Source organism: Phyllobates terribilis, unplaced genomic scaffold (genome assembly GCF_046119375.1).
Source record: "Phyllobates terribilis strain yellow unplaced genomic scaffold, ASM4611937v1 Scaffold_1__5_contigs__length_1240528914, whole genome shotgun sequence".
In the NCBI taxonomy this organism is placed as follows: domain Eukaryota; kingdom Metazoa; phylum Chordata; class Amphibia; order Anura; family Dendrobatidae; genus Phyllobates; species Phyllobates terribilis.
Genome location: NW_027362761.1, coordinates 564,410,388 through 564,429,832, shown reverse-complemented (window position 1 = coordinate 564,429,832; position 19,445 = coordinate 564,410,388). Strand labels below are relative to the sequence as shown.

At 46.3% G+C, this 19,445-nt stretch overlaps 1 protein-coding gene across 2 annotated transcripts in view; it reads right to left on the bottom strand.

Annotated features, from left to right (window-relative positions):
- Positions 1–19,445, bottom strand: part of ME2 (malic enzyme 2) — a 60,837-nt gene that overhangs the window by 19,374 nt on the left and 22,018 nt on the right. For both annotated transcript variants that reach the window (XM_073680680.1, XM_073680685.1), the window contains 4 exons: positions 15,139–15,214; positions 14,863–15,024; positions 13,572–13,675; positions 13,318–13,427 (listed from right to left, as the gene is read on the bottom strand). In XM_073680680.1, the coding sequence (XP_073536781.1) occupies positions 13,318–13,427; positions 13,572–13,675; positions 14,863–15,024; positions 15,139–15,214 (452 nt within the window). The remainder of the gene's footprint in view (positions 1–13,317; positions 13,428–13,571; positions 13,676–14,862; positions 15,025–15,138; positions 15,215–19,445) is intronic.

Here is a 19,445-nt window from a genome sequence, read left to right as displayed (position 1 = left end):
GATCTGTGATTGACAGAGTCTGGGAATGAGGGGTGAAAACGTACGCCCCCAAAGAAAAAAAAAACTGAAGAAACACCCAATTGGTAGGTAAGCAGAAATTTCACATACTGCGCTCCAAAAGCAACAAATATAATATCTCTGCCATCAAGCAACGCAGAGCAAAACAGAAAAAAAGTGTCAGAACCATGGGATCTCAGGGATTTCTACTAGATAGCAAAATAATTGCCCCTGAACGTTCTTATATAATTTAGTGGGAACAGTTAAGCATCTATAAGCAATGAGTTCCCCATGGTGGTAAAAAGCAGTAATGGTGCTTCCTCTTCCTAGAGATCAAGTAATTAACGAGAGCTGCAAACAAGCAGGAGCTGCAAGGTCTTACCCAAATCAGCTGTGCAGTGCATACACACACATACATACTGTATATACTGTGACAGAGTCACTGGTATGATTTATGAGGGGAGATATGTGTCGTACAGGTTGCTGGTCTGTGTAAACTGAAACCAATAACTTTCTGCCAGCATGTTATATGCTGGAGGGTTAACTCACTTAAAGGGCGTGGTTTTAGGGGAATGACATAGTGATGGGAGGAATGTCATTCCCCATACCTCCACCCCCGGGTGTGGCTGAGCAACGTTTAAATGTTCAGTCCTGGTTTTTTTTCTCTGTGTTGTGTCTGGAGAGGCAAGGTCTCCAGACTGGACAGCCATAGCTCAGAAGGGAGCTGAAGGCTGGACATTACCTGTGTGGGCGACCCGCACACACATATATGGACTCTGCTACAGTTTATCTTTTGTTTTGTTATTTTACCAAGTAATGTTGTGTTTATTTTTCTGGAGTGCAAGGCTTTATGCTGTTAATAAAGCCTGCAAAGAAAACACGGGTTCCTGAGTCTACTTCCGGAGGTGGCCGAGCGAAGCGTCCTACCACAGTTGGTGTGAGAGTGCTGGCAAGATTCCAGGAACACGTGTACCTGCCACAGAGACTGGTGGATGTCCTGGGTGAAGGCCGCCAGCCAGCCAGAGAAGTCCAGCAGCATGGAGGAGCTCATTAAGCACCTGGTGCAGAGCCAACAACAGATGCACCAGCAGCTCTTGCAGAGCATGCAGCAACATCAGGAGACAACCAAACTGTTGATGCAATAGATCCAGTTGCAGCAAAAGTCGCAGTAGCAGCACCAGCAGGAGCAACAAAAGCACCAGCAGAAGCAGCAACAGCAGATACAGCTTCTGGCGGACGCCATCCAGGGCAGAGCAACCACCCCACTCTCAGGGCCGACTGACGACTCCCACGTCAGGAAGGCGGTAAGACGGACCATGCAGAAGATGACCCCCGGGGATGATGTAGAAGCCTTTCTGACAGTCTTTGAGAGGGTGGCTGATCGGGAGAGACTTCCACCAGAACAGTGGGCAGAGGTTCTGGCGCCATATTTGTCGGGTGAACCCCAAAAGGCATATTACGACTTGGCACTGCAGGATGCCAAGGAATACGCCAAGCTAAAGACAGAGATCTTAGCACACCTGGGAGTGAATATGGCGTTAAGAGCCCAATGAGTCCACCACTGGGCGTATGCCAGCGACAAACCCCCTCGCTTGCAGATGTTTGACCTACTGCATCTCGTTCAGAAGTGGTTGCAGCCAGAGTCCTCCACTCCGGCCCAGATGGTTGAGCGGGTGATGATTGATAGATTCGTGCACTCCCTTCACAAGTCGGTACAGACTTGGGTTGCCCAGGGCGATCCCCAGAACGCAGATGACTTCATCGGCCTGGTAGAGAGGTATCAGGTGGTTGAGAGATCCCTCGGGAAACCGGATATTGTCACTTCTCCGTACTGGGATACCCAAAAGGGGGCGGGTTCACCACGGAAGGGGTCTAGAGCCACCAGTGGGGGGCGTCCCACTCCCACTGAAGGTGCCACACGGACTCTTGTTAAAGATATAGTCTATTGGTGGTGTCACAACCCTCGACACATACCCGCCCGGTGTCATATGTCCCCTGAGCCTATGGACTGCAGCCTAGGAAGAAGGGGTTCCTATTATACTTATCCAGCCTGCAGTGCGGACTATCGCCCCGGCGAGGGGCCGCAGGCGTGTGCCGTATCCATTAATGGAGTAAAGGTGCTTGGAATGTTGCGACTGTGGTGACTTTAAACAGAGCTACTCTTCCCCACCAGTTGATCCCTTCCAAAACTGTGGGCGTTCGGTGCATCCATGGCGATGCCAAGGACTATCCGGTGGCAACAGTGACAGAGGGAACAGTGTGTGGCGCCCAGTCCCACGAGGTCAGGGTGGTTAAGGATCTGATACATTCCGTCATGCTGGGCCGTGATTTTTCTTTATTTTTGGACTTGTGAGGGAAGGGAACCCGACTAAATAGCAAGGGAAAAAGCCAGGTCCCTGGAGAAGAACCTCTGACGAAGTCTCAAGTGGATGAGTTCTTGCCGGTGATGAGGGGGGAGACTGTGACCGAGGAGGCCGACCTCCATGAGTTAGATGTGTCCGGAGAAAACTTCGGGACTGTGCAAGTTCGGGACCTGACCTTAAAAAGGGGGCGTTTGACCAGGTTACTGTAAGTAATGGGGTTGCCAAAGAGCCGGGGGCCGATACCAGGTTCTCCCACTTTGCAGTTCAGGGGGAGTTGCTGTATCGGGTGGCTAAACTAAGGGGCGGTGAGACAGTGGAGCAGCTTTTAGTTCCAGGACCATAAAGACAGAGGGTACTGGATATGGCACACTCACATATTCTGGGGGGACACACCTAGGGGTGGAAAAAACTCAGGAGAGAATAGTGAGGAGGTTTTATTGGCCAGGATGTTACCGGGAGATCTTAAACTATTGTAAATCCTGCCCCACCTGCCAGATAACCGCGCCCACCTCCCACTTCCATAGCCCCTTAGTTCCACTAACTGTGATAGAAGTTCCCTTTGAGAGGATTGCTATGGACCTCGTGGGCCCGATAGTTAAATCGGCCCGGGGCCACAAATATATCTTGGTCATCATGGACTATGTGACCCGGTACCCCGAAGCGGTACCCTTAAGGAACTTGTCCAGTAGGAGCATAGCTCGGGAACTTGTCCACATCTTTGCCAGGACCGGCCTGCCGAAGGAAATCCTGACAGAGCAAGGAACCCCATTCATGAGCAAGGTGATGAAGGAGCAGTGTAATTAACCAGCTGCAAACCTCAGTTTACCATCCGCAGACCAATGGCCTAGTAGAGTGCTTTAATAAGACTCTGAAAGCAATGCTCAAAAAGGTCGTCGAGAAGGATGGTTTAGACTGGGACTACCTGCTTCCGTTTCTACTGTTTTCCAGTCAGGGAAGTTCCCCAAGCCTCCACTGGCTTCTTCTCTCCATTTGAGCTTTTATATGGCCGGCATCCATGGGGTCTCCTAGATATCGCCAAGGAAACCTGGGAGGCCGAGGTCACCCCCCCCACCGGAGCATCATCGAACATGTTGCCCAGTTACAGGAGAGAATTGCGAAAGTGATGCCCATCGTGAAGGAACATCTCCTCCAGGCAGATCAACCATGGTGAAGTGGATGGGGGAAACAAAACAGAGACCACGTTTCAACTGTTGAAGTCGGCACTGTGTAAACAGTCGGTCCGGGTCGCACCAGACTTCAAGAAAGAGTTTGTGGTCCAGACAGATGCTTCAGAGGTTGGTCTAGGAGCCGTACTCTCTCAAGAGATAAATAGGGAAGAACATCCCATTCTCTATCTGAGCCGGAAGCTTTCGTCCTGTGAGAAAAACTACGCAATAGTAGAAAAAGAGTGTTTAGCCATAAAGTGGGCCGTAGATACACTAAGATACTACCTACTAGGCCGGAAGTTTAAGTTGGTGTCAAACCATGCCCCGTAGAGATGGTTGAGGGAAAAGAGGGGTAAAAATGCCAGGGTAACTAGATGGTTCCTAGCTCTTCAGGACCTCAATTTTCACGTAGAGCAAAGGCCCGGGAAGTTACACGGGAACGCTGATGCCCTTTCTAGAATTCCCTGTCTGGTATCGGAAGGTGCCCAAACCCCCGGCTTTGGGCAGAGGGGGAGGAATATGTGACAGGGTCACTGGTATGATTTATGAGGGGAGGTATGTGTCGCACAGGTTGCTAGTCTGTGTGAACTGAAACCAATAACTTTCTGCCAGCATGTTATATGCTAGTGGGTTAACTCACTTAAAGGGCGTCGTTTTAGGGGAATGACATAGCGATGGGAGGGACGTCATTCCCCATACCTCCACCTCCGGGTGTGACTGAGCAACGTTTAAATGTTCAGTCATGTTTTTTTTCTCTGCGTTGTGTTTGGAGAGGCAAGGTCTCCAGACTGGACAGCCATAGCTCAGGAGGGAGCTGATGGCTGGACATAACCTTTGCGGGTGACCCGCACACACATATATGCATATATGGACGCTGCTACAATTTATCTTTTGTTTTGTTGTTTTGCCAAGACTGTGTTTATTTTGCTGGAGTGCAGAGCTTTATGCTATTAATAAAGCCTGCAGAGAAAAAAACGGGTTCCTGAGTCTACTTCCGGAAGTGGCCGAGCGAGTCGTCCTACCACAGTACACACACACACACACACACAGGTGCATCTCACTAAATTAGAATATCATCAAAAAGTTAATTTATTTCAGTTCTTCAATACAAAAAGTGAAACTCCTATATTATATAGAGTCATTACACACAGAGTGATCTATTTCCAGTGTTTTTCTGTTAATGTTGATGATTATGGCTTACAGCCAATGAAAACACAAAAGTCATAATCTCAGTAAATTAGAATACTTTATAACAACAGCCTGAAAAATGTTTTCCAGTACGTCCCCATGACAGCACCATAGGAGGAGTAATCCCATATCCTCTGTAGGGACAGGAAACACAAGAGGTTAAAAGTCCTCCCACCCCCAACCTCCTCAGTATTTTTCCGTTTCCTAAACAGGACAGGGAGTACAGGAGGAGCGCTGGTGCAGGAGAGCACTGGTGCGAAATTAGAATGTACCTCACAGGGACCCCAGGGTATCGGGGTGGCTGCGGCTTTCTCCCTCTCGCCACCAAGCGGGTCCTGGGCCGACACTCCCTGTCGGGAGTCCCTCAGCCCTCCGGTGTGCTGGAGCCTCCGGGTGCCGCTTCTCCATCGCTGGGGCTCTCGGCGTCCTGCTCTGGGCGGGTCTGGCTTCTCCCAGCTTCAGGACCGCCCGGCATCGAAACCGGAAGTTCGGAGATGACGACTTCTGGTCGGCGGTCACACGGGAAATTCAAAACGCGGTTCGACCAGATGCCAGGGAGCAGGAGAAAATGACAGGATGACCAGGTAAGGTATAAGAAGTGGGGCTGGCAGTACAATGGCAGATATGTCACACTCTGATACCCTCCCTGGATCGCCCCACAGTCATGTAAGTGTACCATTACCTTTCATATGGTTAATGGAACTTGCTCTTACCAGGCCCTCCACATTTTTTATAGGATATCTCTGTGCAGTTACCACCTCCTTCTGAGAAAAAGAAGGATGCAGGGAAAAAGGCCACAGTAAAATCTAAGAGGTGCCTGGATTGTAACATCAGACTTCACGACTCGTATACAAAATGTGTATGTGCTGAATGTAGAGCCTCCATGCTAAAGGAGGAGCACGGGGCTTTATTAAATGAGATGCGTAGTATAATCAAAGAAGAAGTTCAGAGCACCATCTTCTGAGGGTGAAATCGACCCATCTGGAGACTCTGACAACAGTGAGACCATTAGTCCACCTCAGGGTGGGGAACGAAAAAAATATATGTTCCACTCAAGGTGGTACGGATATTCTTCTACGAGCCGTCCGAAACACGACGCAGGTAGAAGAGACGGAGAAGAGCAGTAACATTCAGGATGAGATGTTTGGTGGTCTTAGAACCCAGAGATCCAAGGTTTTCCCTGTTAATGCTCATGTGAAGGACATGATACTGGAGGAATGGGAGGATGTGGAGAAGAGACTCTCTATTCCACGAGACTTCCGCGCCCGACTATCTTTTGACCCAGAGGACACCAATGTGTGGGACACTATTCCTACATTCCCCTTTGATTCATCAAGACTTAAAGATCCTATGGATCGGAAGGCGGATGGACTTTTGAAAAAAGCCTGGGAAGCTTCGGTGCCAATTATTAAGTCTAATGTCGCTGCTACATCTATTGCCAGATCCATGAGAGTCTGGTTAGAAAAGCTAGAGGGTCACCTACGGGATGGCACCCCGAGGGAATCTCTCCTTCAATCATTGCCCCTATTAAAATGGCAACGAATTTTATTGCCGACGCTTCAGCGGAATCGGTCAGATTTGCGGCCAGAAATAATGCGCTTTCCAACTCAGCCCATAGAGCTGTTTGGTTAAAGACATGGTCTGGGGATACAGCTTCTAAGAACAAACTGTGCTCCATTCCATTTTCAGGGCTCAGAGTAGTCGGTCCAGTATTAGACGACATTCTAGAAAAAGCGTCCGATAAAAAGAAGTGCTTCCCTGAGGAGAAAAGGAAGGAGCAGCCCTTTCGCAAACCTTTCCCCTCCCGTAAATATAACACTCAGAAAAAATGGGGGTCCACGAGCTGGAGTTTTAATAAGGGGAACAAAGATAAGAAATACCAGCCCAGTACTAGCTCCCGTCCAAAACGACAATGACTATGTCAGAGTAGGGGGGCGATTAAAGTTTTTCGAAAATAGTTAGTATCCAGGGATTTTGAGTTACCCGATGCCAACAACTATAGCACAGGGTTACAGGACAGAGTTTTCTCAAAATCCCCCTCAAAAATTCCGCCTGACAGAGGGTTCCCCTACCTCTCTTTCCCGTCTACGGGCAGACATAGAGAAGCTGCTACATCAGAGGGTTATTGTGCCAGTTCCAGAACACGACCAACATCGGGGCCATTATTCCTCTCTATTTTCAATAAAGAAACAGTCAGGGGAGTTCCGTACAATTATCAACCTGAAACCCCTAAACCGATGGGTCCGCTACAAAAGATTCCGCATGGAATCAGTAAGATCAGCCATTCCTCTAATAGACGCAGATGCGGTAATGTGCACCCTGGACCTCAGGGATGCATACTACCACCTGCCAATACATTCCTCAAGTCAGCAATATCAGAGGTTTGCACTACCATCAGGCAGTCAGATTCTACACTACCAGTTCCGATGTCTTCCCTTCGGCCTGTCATCTGCTCCCGGAATCTTTACGAAGATCATGGCAGAGGTGGTGGCCTATATCCGACTCAGGGATGTTACCATCATTCCGTACTTGGACGACTTCCTGTTGGTGGCAGGATCCCCTTTAGATATGACGCAACATCTGGAATTTTTCCTACAGACATTAACCAGCCTGGGTTTGATTGTGAACAAAGAAAAATCCAATGTTGTCCCAAGTACGTCACGCATCTTCCTAGGAGTCTGTCTCGACTCCCGCATGCGAATGTCTTATCTCCCGGAAGACAAGATGCTCTCAATTCCACAAAGGATTCGTTCTTTTGCAAGAGAGAAGAAACCTTCGATCCGAAAGGCAATGTGTATTTTGGGCATCATGACGTCATACATCACCTGCGTCAGATGGAGCCAGTTCCAGTCCAGGCCTCTACAGAAATGTATCCTGGAAGTGACAGACAGACATCAGACTTACCTAGACAGGAAGATGTCTTTGTCCAGAGACGCTCATGACTCTACACTGGTGGCTCGACCAGAAGAATCTACAGAAGAGAGTGCAGTGGATTCTGGAACCTTGTCTTTTAGTGACCATGGACGCAAGTCTCTCAGGATGGGGAGCTCAAGTGGAAGATTCTTATCTCCAAGGAACATGGTCCTCCAGAGATTCAGACAAGATCATCGAATTTTCGGGAACTACAGGCGATCTGGGAAGCCCTACAGAGAAGCCGCGCGGTCTTCTGAGACAGACATGTGAAAATCTTGTCGGAAAAACATCACGGCAGTCTCTTTCATCAGACATCAGGGAGGACCAAGACATCCACTTCTCCAGTCCCTGGCCAACAGGATATTCTTAGGTATAGAGAAGATAGTGAGCTCCATTTCAGCAGTTCACCTTTGGGGATCCAACAATCAGGAGGCAGACTACCTCAGCATGCGTCAGATGAAGGCTTCAGAATGGGAACTGAAGGAAGAGGTGTTCCAACGACTAACTCGCAGATGGGGTCAGCCGCACCTAGACCTTTTTGCATCCAGAATGAATGCAAAGATGACATCTTTCTTTTCTCTCGACCCAGGAGATCATCCTCTGGCAGTGGATGCTCTCTCACAATATTGGGGAGAGGACCTAACATATGCCTTCCCACCTGCTCCTCTAGTTCCGAGAATGCTGCGGAAAATTCAGGAAGATCGGACGATAGTCATAGCAATTGTCCCGTTCTGGCCAAGGAGGAGCTGGTTCTCCATTTTACGCCATCTAGCGTTGGAAGACCCAATCATTTTACCATTACAGGAAGATCTTCTGACGCAAGGTCCACTGTTGCATCGGAATCTTCAACTCCAGCTCTCAGCTTGGCTTCTTAAGGGGAGATCCTGAAAAACAAGGGCTTATCTGCCAGTGATCCAGACTATACAGGCTAGTAGAAAACCTGTAACCCAAGCCATATATAAAAAAGTCTGGAGGACCTTTTGTCAGTTCCACAGGACGGTAGACACCTCTCAGCCAGACATCCCTGCGATCCTTGATTTCTTGCAGGCGGGATTTAACGCAGGTCTTAGATGGAGTACCTTGAAGGTGGAGATTGCGGCACTAGGTGCTTTCTTTGACATTGTCCTCGCATCCCTAGATAATCAGGTTTGTCAAGGCAATCCAGAGACTTAGGCCTACCCAGAGAATTTCTTCCCCTCCGTGGGATCTTGTCCTGAGAGTCCTTTGCAAACCTGCCTTCAGCCCAGTCAATGAATTAGAAATAAAGAACTTGACTCTGAAAACAGTCTTCTTGGTGGCAATCACCATGGCTAAACGGTTGGGTGAAATCCAGGCTCTATCTGTTGTCGAGCCTTGTATGCAGATTCGGGATGATTGCATCATTCTCAAGCTGGATCCAAGTTTGTCCCCGAAGGTGGTGTCATCGATGACCTTAAACTAAGAAGTGGTTCTTCCATCATTCTGCAAAAACCCTAGGAATCAGAGGGAGGAAGAGTTCCACCATCTCTATGTCCGCAGAGCAGTGTTGGCCTATTTGGAAGCCACTCGGAACTGGAGATTAGACTCTTAATCTTTTTATACAGTTTGGGGGAAAAAATAGAGGCAGGAAGGCTTCAAAACCATCCTTATCTAGATGGGTCACATCCATGATTAATCTAGCGTATCTTTCAGAAGGACAGCCTCCCCCTGAAATTATCAAAGCCCATTCTACCAGAGAAGTTTCCACCTCATGGGCAACTAGAGCAGGGGCTACCATTGAACAGATATGTACCGCAGCCACAGGGTCAGGACATACTACTTTCCGCAAACACTACAAGCTAGATGTTCTCTCACAGCAGAGATCTGAGTTTAGTAGGAAAGTACTTCAGGCAGCTATCCCACCCTAAGCTATGAGTTCTTGGATATACTCCTATGGTGCGGTCATGGGGACGTACTGGAAAACCGGAATTAGTCTTACCGGTAATGATGTTTCCAGGAGTCCACATGACAGCACCCTTATTTCCCTCCCTATATTGATAGTGTATGTGACTTTAACATATGTCTAAGCAGTCTAAAATAGAATTTTGTTGTACCCAGCCAATGTGGTTCTTGGAAAATCACTGAGGAGGTTGGGGGTGGGAGGGCTTTTAACCTCTTGTGCTTCCTATCCCTACAGAGGATATGGGATTACTCCTCCTATGGTGCTGTCATGTGGACTCCTGGAAACATCATTACCGGTAAGACTAATTCCGGTTTTTAAAATCTGAAATGTTGGCCTACTGAAATGTATGTTCAGTAAATGCACTCAATACTTGGTCAGGCTCCGTTTGCATCAATTGCTGCATCAATGCGGCGTGGCATGGAGGGATCAGCCTGTGGCACTGCTGAGGTGTTATGGAAGTCCAGGTGGCTTTGATAGCAGCCTTCCGCTCGTCTGCATTGTTGGGTCTGGTTTCTCTCATCTTCCTTTGACAATACCCCATAAATTCTCTATAATAGATTTTCTATGGGGTTAAGGTAAGGGCGAGTTTGCTGCCAATCAAGCACAGTGATACTGTTGTGTGTAAACCAGGTATTGGTACTTTTGGCAGTGTGGACAGGTGCCAACTCCTGCTGGAGAATGACATTTCCATCTCCAAAAAGCTTGTCGGCAGAGGGAAGCATGAAGTGCTGTAAAATTTCCTGGTAGACGGCTGCGCTGACTTTGGTCTTGATAAAACACAGTGGACCTACACCAGCAGACAACATGGCTCCCCAAACCATCACTGATTGTGGAAACTTCACACTAGACCTCCAGCTGCTTGGATTGTGGCCTCTCCACTCTTCCTCCAGACTCTGGGACCTTGATTTCCAAATGAAAATGGGACTAAACATGTGTGCGTGGGGAGTAGTGAATATTCATTCTCTTTAACAGCGGGTACACTGTTAGCCACATCCGCCGGCTCCTGCAGCGGCTGGGTGATCCCGTGTGTCCGCTATTAAGGAAAATGAATATTCACTGCTCTCCACTCCCATAGTCCCGGGCGTGGGGAGCAGTGAATATTCTGACAGCTGGCCTCGGCATGTGGGGGCGCACTGCAGTGACATCATGTGCTGCTTACACACTGAAGTCAGCTGCTGGCATCAGAACAGGAAGCAGCGCTGCGAGGGAGCAGGGGGAAGGGGAGTAGAATTTTTTTTTTTTTTGAGCAGCGTGATGGGGGCCATGAATACCAGGATTGGGATGGGGGCCATGAATACCAGGATGGGGATGGGGGCCATGAATACCAGGATGGGGATGAGGGGGCCATGAATACCAAGATGGCGAAGGAGGTAATGAATACCAGGATGGGGATGGGGTGCAATGAATACCAGGATGGGGATAGGGGCCATGTATACCTGGGTAGGGGGGGGCCATATATACCTGGATAGGGGGGGGGCATACATACCAGGATGGGTGATATTAGTACAGAATTGGGGGACATTACCCCTATAACAGTGTCAGCAGCATATCCCCTCCCCCCAATAACAGTGCATCATAACCACATTTTTTTTTTACATTTTTTTTCTAATCGATTAGGAATTGCTTGCAGAAATTTCTGCAAGGTTCTTCATCTTTTGGCACCAAAAATGCTGCGGAAATTCCGTGCTTTTTTTTTTGCGCGTTTTTTTCCAGTGCATTGTATAGGAAAAACGTAGGCAAAATAGCAAAAAGAATGGACATGCTGCCTCTTTTTCCATACATGAAATTCAGTCAGGAAAAATCCTGGTCATGTGCACAGATCTGCCTAAATCTCATAGGAAATCATGGGATAAAAGATTGCAATGCATTTTTGAGGCCAATTTAGCGCGGAATTGTCGCATAAAAAAAAGCACCGTGTCCGAAACATACGCTATATAAAAACATAAATGTGATAAAAAGGGGAACGGAAAACAATTTAAAATGTTTTTTTTAGTGGCTCATTGAGGCTTTAACCGGTTCCCGACCGCTCACTGTACATAAACGTCCGCGCTGCCTGGGCTCTGTTCAGCGAGGACTTTTAAAAACGGTGGGTGGTCTCGCAGAGCTCAGGACCCCCAGGGTCCTGCAAGCGCTGCGATTCCGGTGCAGAGCGTTAGCTCTGACAGGGAAATCATCGGGACCTGATTGGATCAGGTCCCAGTGATGTTAACCCTTTGCTGTCTTCTATATGCTGCGATCTATAGTGATCGCGGCATATAGGAGACAGCAGGAGGAGAGGGGGTCATCTTACTTACTCTCTCTGAAGACCTCCGATTCCTTCCAGGACCTGGGGTTGCTATGGCAGCTGGAGGTCACATGACCGCCTCCAGCTCTGCCATATATGGTGTCCTGTCTGGCTCAGCTGCAGCTTTTAGAATGGTGTCACTTTTGGGTATTTTCTGTCATATAGACCCCTCAAAGTCACTTCAAATGTGATATGGTCCCTAAAAAAATGTTTTTGTAAATTTTGTTGGAAAAATGAGAAATCGCTGGTCAACTTTTAACCCTTATAGCTCCCTAACAAAAAAAAATTTTGGTTCCAAAATTGTGCTGATGTAAAGTAGACATGTGGGAAATGTTATTTATTAACTATTGTGTGTGACATATCTCTCTGATTTAAGGGCATGAAAATTCAAAGTTAGAAAATTGCTAAATTTTCGCCAAATTTCCGATTTTTTCACAAATAAACGCAAGTGATATCGAAGAAATTTTACCACAATCATGAAGTACAATATGTCACGAAAAAGCAATCTCAGAATCAGGGGAATACGTTGAAGCGTTCCAGAGTAAATATCTTCATAAAGTAACAGTGGTCAGAATTGAAAAAATTGGCCCGGTCACGAAGGCAAAAACAGGCTCTGGTGCGAAGTGGTTAAGAAAAAAAATTTGGAAAACCAACGCATATTTTACCAATATCAGAAAAATTAAATATGGGCCACACATCATGAATTTCAATAACCTAAACAGCATGGATTTATATAGTGTGACCAAGTAAAAGTAAAAAAAAAAGAATAAAAATGTTAAAAAAATAAAAAATAAAAAAGATTATACTTACCTTTCGATGGCCCCCGGTCTTTTCTCCCCTGCGTCCGGTCTCTTGCACTGCTCGCAGTGGTGTGAAAGGACCTGCCATGAAGTAATTTAGTCATGTGACAGGTCACGCGACCGCCGACGTCAGCAGTCGCGTGACCTGTCACATGACTAAATGACGTCATTGCAGGTCCTTTCACACCACCGCGACAGACCGGGGGCCATCGGAAGGTAAGTATAATCTTTATTTTAAATTCTTTTTTTTACAGGTTCTATGGTACCCAGGTCTGGATGAGAGTCTCCTCTTCTCCAAACCCGGGTACCATCCACACATTGAACCGTATGATATCCGCATGGGAACATGTGCTCACACGGATATTACGCGATTCAATGCAAGTCAATGGCGGCAATTATGCTGCGTGTCCTCAAAATTAATGGACATGCTGTGTATTTTTCCGCAATGATAATCCGCAGAATGGGCACAGCACATGCGGATCATCATTGGGGACCATGGGGCACGTAATACCAAGCGTTTTTTAAGTGTTTTCGCTGCAGAAATTCAGCGGCAAAAACGCTTGAAAAATGCATAGTGGGCACACAGCCTAAGGGTGTGAGGAAAAAAAAATGTGGATGCCGTACGGAGCCACCGATTATTCTCAAATGAAAACTACTGCTCAGCCGCCTGCAGTATCTGCCGTACCTTGAATGTCATCATTGAAGGTGCAGTATTTTTCTCGGTATTTCCTCAGGAATCTGAAGGCGTTGTGGTTTCCGAAGTCTTCAAACTGGATGAGCGTATTCTGGCCGTATCTGCAGAACCCATCAAGTGGTGTTAGATGCCACAGATCAGAGATGAGACTAATCCCCCCATGTACCAGGCTGTCGCTCTTAGTTTATGGTTATATGTATGTGAACAGTTAAGATGATGAAGACTATTATTAATGGAACAATTACCGATCTGTAACCGCATCCATGAACTCATCAATCAGATCATCGTACAGCTGAGTCCGGTCTCTCTTCTGGTAAAGTCCCATATAAAATGGATCCTTCAGTAATGCCTAGTCGTGTAACAATACAGCAATGTAGGGGTTAACACAACCCAAGACATAACTTATGATACTTAAGTACAAAAGACCCTCTTCCATCTCTTTTCACACCAAATAATCCTCAGATATCCAGTTGTCTACATACATTACTGATCCTGAGTTACATCCTGTATTATACTCCAGAGCTGTACTCACTATTCTGCTGGTGCAGTCACTGTGTACATACATTACATTACTGATCCTGAGTTACATCCTGTATTATACTCCAGAGCTGCACTCACTATTCTGCTGGTGCAGTCATTGTGTACATATATTACATTACTGATCCTGTACTGATCCGGAGTTACATCCTGTATTATACTCCTGAGCTGCACTCACTATTCTGCTGGTGCAGTCACTGTGTACATACATTACATTACGGATCCTGTACTGATCCGGAGTTACATCCTGTATTATACTCCAGAGCGGCACTCACTATTCTGCTGGTGCAGTCACTGTGTACATACATTACATTACTGATCCTGTACTGATCCGGAGTTACATCCTGTATTATACTCCAGAGCGGCACTCACTATACTGCTGGTGCAGTCACTGTGTACATACATTACATTACTGATCCTGAGTTACATCCTGTATTATACTCCAGAGCAGCACTCACTATTCTGCTGGTGCAGTCACTGTGTACATACATTACATTACTGATCCTGTACTGATCCTGAGTTACATCCTGTATTATACTCCAGAGCTGCACTCACTATTCTGCTGGTGCAGTCACTGTGTACATACATTACATTACTAATCCTGTACTGATCCTGAGTTACATCCTGTATTATACTCCAGAGCTGCACTCACTATTCTGCTGGTGCAGTCACTGTGTACATACATTACTTATCCTGTGTTACATCCTTGTCTATAATGTAGGGACAGATCATTTTCATCATCAGATTACTGTTGTAGAGACGATACTTTCTAAAACACTGAGAAATCCCTGTGCAGACACTGACAACACGAGATGCTGAGAGATTCCAGCTCTGGATCCTGCAGACTTGTGAATGCAGCTCTGCAGTTTGATAGAATGGTGGACTACTACGGTTCCCTCATTTCACAGATTATAGACAGACACAGCAGATGCTCTTTAATTAATTAAAAGAAGATGGCTTATTTTAACATTGCGATCTACGGTGAGAATGACATCTTACCGGATTGTCAGTGCCGACATCCATCACCACCGGGAGGCATTTCTGCGGTCGGATACCTGCACACGCCGTATACAGACACAATTTTCCTACAGGAATTCCCATTCCATAAACCCCGAGGTCCCCGAGACCCAATATCCTCTCTCCATCTGTCACCACAACCGCCTGCAAGAGAAAAGAAACTCTCAAGAAAGCAAATCATACGACTTTAAGAAAACGCAGATATCAAGGAAATACTGGACGATCTCTATAAAAAAGTGACTTCTTCTGATCCGTTACCTTAACATCTGTCTCCGGCCAATTATTCAGGATAGATCGGATATGCCCTTTATCAAAGATGGAAATATACAGACCCCTGGAGGAAAATAGAACATACTGTAATTAAGAATAATAATCATAATCAATCATCACTGTTTTTACAACTGTGTTTGATCGATACAGAAATCCGAAAACCTCCAACTTCGTCACACAGCCACCCAAACACTAACATTCTATCTGCCTGTATCCACCAGTAGGTGGCGCTTGTGCACATACTGCATACAGGTCTCCCATTGAATTTAATGATAGATCAGTATACAGTAAGCTGTTCAGCTTCTTCTAGTGGAGGATGCAGGCAGAAGATTACTGTTTATACAGTTCATTGTGAAAGTATTTGGCCCCCTTGACCTTTTCTACCTTTTGCCACATTTCTGGCTTCAAACATAAAGATATAAAATTCTAATTTTTTGGGGAAGAATCAACAACAAATGGGACACAATCGTGAAGTGAAACGAAATTTATTGGATATTTTAAACTTTTTTAAAAAATTAAAAACTGAAAAGTGGGGCGTGAAATATTATTCGGCCCCTTTACTTTCACTCCAGAAGTTCAGTGAGGATCTCTGAATGATCCAATGTTGTCCTAAATGACTGGTAATGATAAATAGGATCCACCTGTGTGTAACCAAGTCTCTGTATAAATGCACCTGCTCTGTGATAGTCTCAGGGTTCTGTTTCAAGTGCAGAGAGCATCATGAAGACCAAGGAACACACCAGGCAGGTCCGAGATACTGTTGTGTGAAGTTTAAAGCCGGATTTGGATACAAAAAGATTTCCCAAGTTTTAAACATCTCAAGGAGCAGTGTGCAAGCGATCATATTGAAATGGAAGGAGTATCAGACCACTGCAAATCTACCAAGACCCGGCTGTCCCTCTAAAATTTCATCTCGAACAAGGAGAAGACAGATCAGAGATGCAGCCAAAAGGCCCATGATCACTCTGGATGACCTGAGAGATCTACAGCTGAGGTGGGAGAGATGTCCATAGGACAACAATCAGTCGTACACTGCACAAATCTGGCCTTTATGGAAGAGTGGCAAGAAGAAAGCCATTTCTCAAAGATATCCATAAAAAGTCTTGTTTGAAGTTTGCCACAAGCCACCTGGGAGACACAGCAGACATGTGGAATAAGGTGCTCTGGTCAGATGAAACCAAAATCAAACTTTTTAGCCACAATGCAAAACGATATGTTTGGCGTAAAAGCAACACAGCTCATCACCCTCAAAACACCATCCCCACTGTCAAACATGGTGGTGGCAGCATCATGGTTTGGGCCTGCTTTTCTTCAGCAGGGAAAGGGAAGATGGTTAACCCTCAACTGGTGAGGTGGGGTTTGCCACACCCCAGGGAATTTTGTTCGGCTGCCATTCATTGAAAAATGCTGGTATGAGGATACGTGTCTCACTAGCTTCCATCCATTTGTGGGTGTCAAAAATTTGTTATACTCATGTGTAATCAATCGCCAATAAGAAAATGTGGAATGGAGCTCTGAAAATAGAAAACATTAGCATACAAATTCTAAGTCTACTCAGGTCCTATGGAATACATCTCTATATGCAAAAATGAGGAAAACATAGATTTGGTGGATATGGACATCTTTGACTTGGAAAATCATGTTTATATATTCAAGTGGTTACCATTAGTTAGTGGAATTTTATTAATGTTGAGGCTGCAATCATGAATTCTTCATTCATTTTCAGACCCCTGATATGCAGTGTGTAGCCTAATGCAAGTTTCACAATTTTCTTCTATTGTGAAGTGACTGTCAGTAATTCAGTAATAAAGGCTGGATGTGAGCTCTGTGTGTCTCTCTCAGTAATATAGGCTGGATGTGAGGCCTGCGTGTCTCTTTTTATAATATAGGCTGGATGTGAGGTATGTGCGTCCCTCCTAGTACTATAGGCTGGATATTAGATCTGAGTGTCCCTCCCAGTAATATAAGCCGAATGTTAGATCTGTTGATCTCACAGAAATATAGGATGAAAGTGAAGTCTATGTATTCCTCCCAGTAATATAAGCTGCACGTGAGGTCTGCATACCTCGGCCAGTAATTAAAAGTGGATGTGATGTCTGTGTCTCACCCAGTAATATGAACTGAATGTGATAAGTGTTTCACCCAGTAATAAATGCTGGATGCGAGTCTTTGAGGACCCATGGTGCCGCGGTCTTCAGTTACTCTTATGTTTCCTCGTCAAGTGCTCTCCTCCTTATCTATAGCTTGTTTGGTTTGCCCTCCTTGAGACTGTAGATACAATTTCCAAAGTGTGGGGAGGGTAAAAATGTATAACCATCCTACCTGCTGCTATCTCTAACACTGAGAGAAGGGAGGAAAAGAGCAGAGAAAACCATAAAAACTCCACAGCAGCTCTGACAGATTTAAATTGGTTTGGCAGCTAAAGGACTTACTGAAACCCTGCAGAAGCAACATAGAAAATTTTTCAAGTCCATGGGAAAGTATTATTCATATAGAAATCAAACAATAAAAGTAATCTGTTCGAAATACATACATGCGTATTATTATATATATATAATCTCATACACACTGCTCAAAAAAATAAAGGGAACACTCAAATAACACATCCTAGATCTGAATGAATGAAATATTCTCATTGAATACTTTGTTCTGTACAAAGTTGAATGTGCTGACAACAAAATCACACAAAAATCATCAATGGAAATCAAATTTATTAACCAATGAAGGCCTGGATTTGGAGTCACCCCCAAAATTTCAGTGGAAAAACACACTACAGGCTGATTCAACTTTGATGTAATGTTCTTAAAACAAGTCAAAATGAGTCTCAGTATTGTGTGTGGCCTCCATGTGCCTGTATGACCTCCCTACAACGCCTGGGCATGCTCCTGATGAGGCTGCGGATGGTCTCCTGTGGGATCTCCTCCCAGACCTGGACTAAAGCATCCGCCAACTCCTGGACAGTCTGTGGTGCAACGTGACGTTGGTGGATGGAGCGAGACATGATGTCCCAGATGAGCTCAATCGGATTCAGGTCTGGGGAACGGGCGGGCCAGTCCATAGCTTCAATGCCTTCATCTGGCAGGAACTGCTGACACACTCCAGCCACATGAGGTCTGGCATTGTCCTGCATTAGGAGGAACCCAGGGCCAACCGCACCAGCATATGGTCTCACAAGGGGTCTGAGGATCTCATCTCGGTACCTAATGGCAGTCAGGCTACCTCTGGCGAGCACATGGAGGGCTGTGCGGCCCTCCAAAGAAATGCCACTCCAACACCATTACTGACCCACTGCCTAACCGGTCATGCTGAAGGATGTTGCAGGCAGCAGATCGCTCTCCACGGCGTCTCCAGACTCTGTCACGTCTGTCACATGTGCTCAGTGTGAACCTGCTTTCATCTGTGAAGAGCACAGGGCGCCAGTGGCGACTTTGCCAATCCTGGTGTTCTGTGGCAAATGCCAAGCGTCCTGCACGGTGTTGGGCTGTGAGCACAACCCCCCATCTGTGGACGTCGGGCCCTCATACCACCCTCATGGAGTCGGTTTCTAACCGTTTGTGCAGACACATGCATATTTGTGGCCTGCTGGAGGTCATTTTGCAGGGCTCTGGCAGTGCTCCTCCTGATCCTCCTTGCCCAAAGGAGGAGGTAACGGTCCTGCTGCTGGGTTTTTGCCCTCCTATGGCTCCCTCCACATCTCCTGGTATCTGCTCTATGCTCTGGACACTGTGCTGACAGACACAGCTACCCTTCTTGCCACAGCTTGCACTGATGTGCCATCCTGGATGAACTGCACTACCTGAGCAACTTCTGTGGGTTGTAGAGTCCGCCTCATGCTACTGTACCTCTAGGGGTGAGAGCAATGGCAAAATGAAAAAGTGACCAAAACAACAGCCAAAAAGAATGAGAACAGAGAAATGGTCTGTGGTCACCACCCGCAGAACCACTCCTTTATAGGGGTTTCGTGCTAATTGCTGATCATTTTAGGTTCTTCAAAGTAGCCACCTTTTGCTATGATGACTGCTTTGCACACTCTTGGCATTCTCTTGATGAGCTTCAAGAGGTAGTCACCGGAAATGGTTTTCACTTCACAGGTGTGCCCTGTCAGGTTTATTAAGTGGGATTTCTTGCCTTATAAATGGGGTTGGGACCATCAGTTGTGTTGTGCAGAAGTCAGGTCGATACAAAGCTGATAGTCCTACTGAATAGACTGTTAGCTGCTTTTTTCTTGCCATAATACAAATTCTAAGTAAAGAAAAACGAGTGGCCATCATTGCTTTAAGAAATGAAGGTCAGTC